General features: G+C 37.7%; 1 protein-coding gene across 1 annotated transcript in view; it reads left to right on the top strand.

Annotated features, from left to right (window-relative positions):
• Positions 1–4,364, top strand: part of LOC102888618 (protocadherin beta-18-like) — a 9,851-nt gene that overhangs the window by 2,191 nt on the left and 3,296 nt on the right. The window contains exons 2-3 of the mRNA XM_015597935.2: positions 767–770; positions 3,640–4,336. Coding sequence (XP_015453421.2) covers positions 767–770; positions 3,640–4,336 — 701 coding nt within the window. The remainder of the gene's footprint in view (positions 1–766; positions 771–3,639; positions 4,337–4,364) is intronic.

The raw sequence follows: 4,364 nt of genomic DNA, 5'->3' as shown, positions 1-4,364 counted from the left end.
TCTCGCACCCCTCCCTGCCGCTCCCGGAAGCGGCTGCCGACGCGGCCCAGGCCGACCCGCTCACCGTCTACCTGGTCATCGCGCTGGCGTCGGTGTCTTCGCTCTTCCTGTTCTCGGTGCTGGCGTTCGTCGCGGTGAAGTTGTGCAGGAGGGGCAGGGCCGCCTGGATGAGTGGCAGCTCAGTGCCCGAGGGCCACTTTCCGGGCCACCTAGTGGACGTCAGCGGCACCGGAACCCTGTCTCAGAACTACCAGTATGAGGTGTGTCTCGCGGGAGGTGCTGGGACCAGCGAGTTCAAGTTCCTTAAACCCGTTATCCCCAATTTCCCACCACTGAACACTGAAAGGGAGGAAAGCCACATTTTTTTGAATGGCTTTGGTTTTAATTAGGGATTTGATTATTATGCAGAACTTTTAGAATGCGCGCTATTTCTTTGTAAAACTTTTTCATTGTAATGTAAAATTATTTTAGGGAACCACTTGAGAATTTGTATAATTTCAATAATTTAAATCTATTTTCTGTTTTTTATATTAACTGTGAGAAAACTAAAAGAGCTAGGATTTGCTTAGTCTTTCTTCCAAAATGCAACCTTATTTATTCAAATATACAGCATGTCCTTGAAGCTTAATTGCACACTCAGCTCAGTCATATACTCTGAGTGTTCTAGCCTCTAGATCCTCTCATCAAAAGTTTTTACATGTTTGATGGTATTATTATAGAAGAAAATGCATGGTATGAATAAAAACATAATTGCTTTGTTTTCCAGTTAGGTTGGTTTTTAATGTTATCTTTTAAAGGATTTTTTAAAGCATAATCAATCTTCCCATTCTACTCTTCTGACAAATAGTTCAGAGAAATTTTTCTGCATTAATATTTTGTGAACTGTTTCTATTGCTGGTAGGTGGTGTTGTCTTAAAATAAATTCTGATCTTGTTTAGATTAAGGCATATGTCCTAGCCTGCACTTCTTGTCTGAGAACTTCCTGGTGATATCCAAGAAAGGTAATTGCTATGGAGAAGTTTGTTCTTTTTTTTTTTTTTTTTTTTTTTACCTCTCTTGACAATTTTTGACTGGCCCAGTAATAGACTCCTGATTAAAGCAGGAATAGTCACATTCTCTAAACCCAAAAATTGGCAGTTAAGGTTCAGTTCATCTACTTCTTTCCTTGATTGCTTGTAACTAGTAAATAAATGTTAAGCATGAGCTTAAGTAGCTTCGTTCATTCTTGTGTAGTTTGGCAACATAGAAAGGCATCTAGAGAGGAAGGTAAGAAAGGAGTAAGGAAAGGAAGGAAAGAATAAAGGTGAGAAGGAATAAGGGAGTGGAGGAGGTAGAAGCCTAAGAAACAATAGAGACTAAGGCAGCTACTTGGTTCTAGACCTATCTGTTCCTGGTTTAGTGTCTATAAAGTCTCCAATGTCTAATTGTCCTTAATTCTACAGTAAGACTTCAGTTTCTTAATAATAAAACTTTTTCTTTAACTCATCTTGGGGAGGCTGGGGCCTTTCTCAAAACCAAAAGAGACAGGAAAGATAAATGCAGTCTTGAGTACTCAATTAGACTACATACCATCAAACCCTTCTTTTATTGCATGCTTCTAGTATTAATGAATTAAATAAAAATGTACAAGCTTAGAGATAATCTATACTAGAGAATTCTGTTGTAAAACAATTCTGTACATAATTTATGAGGTCTTTTAACAGAAAAATGCTACAAAGATTTTTATGTAATGACTTGTTAACACGTTTCCCTCCATTATTTCATGTGCCCCTGGATCAGTTTTAAAAAGTAGCACTGAAGTTGTTATTGTTTGGGTGTCTATATCTTTTCTCAGGATCATCATACCCTCCTTAGCACCTATTTCTTTTAAAAATTATTTACTGAGTTTAATGTGAACAGAATTATTTTATCATTTAATGTAAAATCTTCAACATCTACAAATAATCTGATTTGGTTATAGGGGTTGATTCCTGATTTCATTAAGAAAATAAATATTTGATTGATACATGCTGCTACTAGAGAGCCTCATGAAAAAGTTTTCAAGCTTCCCGCCAAGTCTACAGGCTTAAATTTTTCTCTAGAAGAGAAAAATAAGGTTTACTGACAGATGACAGATGGGAATGAAAAGCTAATTTTGATCAATTTGCTCACTGACATAGATACCAGCTTCTATCCACTAATATTAAAAAATGCATGAACATTTAGAGCATATTTTTGCACATTTAATTCCATAATAAAGAGTTTGGATCCATGACTGAAATTTTTCTATAAGGAAAATTATCAGATTTTAACTGTAACAAGCATGTTCTCATATTTTGAAGGTTTACTTAAATTTTTTCCCTATGTAGAGGAAAATATTCTAAAATACAAAGTCAATTTGAGTGATTTGTGTCTTAATGAAATTAAACCAATATTCAATACAATGATTACACTTGGGTGACACTAAGTTTTCCTAGTTAGCCAGGTAACTGGAGTGCCAGAATACATGATACTATTATTAAAACAATATTATTGAAATATTGGCTAAGGTATGGTGCAGTTGGGGAGACCCAAGGTCCCTGACTCCAAGAGATTTTTACCATTCTTAGGGGTAAAAGAATTGCAGTTCCATGTTAGGGTGCCAGGATCTTAAGCTATCCATAAGAGATACGTGAGTTGCTTGCTAAAAAGCAGTTGTGATCTTTTGTACTTGGGAATAAGTTTAACCTACTGTTTCAGATGAATCTAGCTTATTTTCTTCTGCACTTTAGTTTTTACCATAACCTTATCTTTGTGATCTTGACTTTCTCTGAATCTTAGCTTCAACATGTATGTATCTTAGTTTTAGTAATAGATGTAGATGCTCTTTACAAATCATTTTAGATAGTGTACCAGTCAATACAACATACGTACAGAGCTATAGGGATGTCCTCTCTAGACAACATTTACAGATAAATTATCCACAAGGCCTTAAGCTGTCTATTGGGTTTGCATAATAAACCAGCTCTAGCTAGTCTATTAATTTTATACTTCTGAAACATGTACATGAATTTCTTCATCTACTCTTCTGGCAATGAGTTGGGAGTTTAATGGTGTATACTTTTTTCTTTAGAAATAGACTGATAGCTATGCATCTTTTTCTACTCAGTTTCCTCCAGAGTACACGCTGTACATTATGGTAGACATTATATTGTAAACTCCATGTCAAAGAAGGTATTAGTATTTCCAGCACTTAGTACAGTATGAAATATAATATAAAATCAATGATTTTGTTGAATAAACAAATAAATATAGTTAGCTTTGTTCTTGCATCATTTCCAAAAGTGTCTGGCATCATTTCTACATTTATAATTTCACATGAAAATAGAAGTTACCATTTTATTTATAAACCACTCTATATGCAATCTGTGGTGGTTATTTGTGTATGTGTGCATAAATCTAAGTGGAACACGTTTTATAGCATTTCCAGCAAATTGAGCTTAAGTAAACACATGGTGGCGCTGTAAGCTAAGGCTGAGAAAATCAGACCTGCAGATGGGGGCAGTCATATACAGATCTAGGCGATGTAAGCTAATGCTGAAAAAACCTGACCTGCAGAAGGGACCGGCCGTATAGACAGCCTTCTAACAGAACAGGAATCTTAACCGACTTACCTTACAGCAAGGACAGACTGCCAGGACAGACTGCCTACAGACCCAACAGGAACCCCGACCCTAAAGACTTCTGGCGTTGGAGAAATGGAGGCTGAAGAGCAGCGCTTTCCTATACTAAGGCAAGTCCTGCTTCTCTTTGTTTTCCTGGCTCAGACTTGGGCGGAGCATGAAGGTTATAGTGTCGTAGAAGAAACGGCCACTGGATCTTTTGTGGCCAATCTAGCAAAGGACATAGGGCTAGAGGTAGGAATGCTGTCTTGGCGGAGGGCTCGGGTCATTGTTAACAACAACAAAAAACACTTTCAGCTGAACCTTCAGACTGGAGATTTACAAGTAAATGAGAAATTGGATCGGGAAGAACTGTGTGGTCCCACGGAGCCTTGCATGCTGCAATTCCAGGTGTTACTGGAAGAACCTTTGGAGGTATATAGGTTTAAGCTTTTGGTTAGTGACATAAATGACAATTCACCTGTGTTTCCAGAAGCAGAAATGACTTTGAAAATAATGGAAAATACTCTTCCAGGGACTCTGTTTCCCCTAAAAAATGCACAAGATTTAGATGTAGGCATCAATAACATTCAAAAGTACACCATCTACCCCAACTCCCATTTCCACGTTCTTACCCGAAATGGCAGTGAGGGCAGAAAATACCCAGAGCTGGTTCTGGACAAAGCCCTAGATCGTGAGGAACAGCCTGAGCTCAGGTTAACTCTCATGGCGGTAGATGGGCGA

The sequence above is a fragment of the Pteropus alecto genome, unplaced genomic scaffold (assembly GCF_000325575.1).
Source record: "Pteropus alecto unplaced genomic scaffold, ASM32557v1 scaffold78, whole genome shotgun sequence".
NCBI lineage: Eukaryota > Metazoa > Chordata > Mammalia > Chiroptera > Pteropodidae > Pteropus > Pteropus alecto.
The sequence above is the reverse complement of the archived record's forward strand: the minus strand, read 5'-3'. Positions and strand labels throughout refer to the sequence as shown.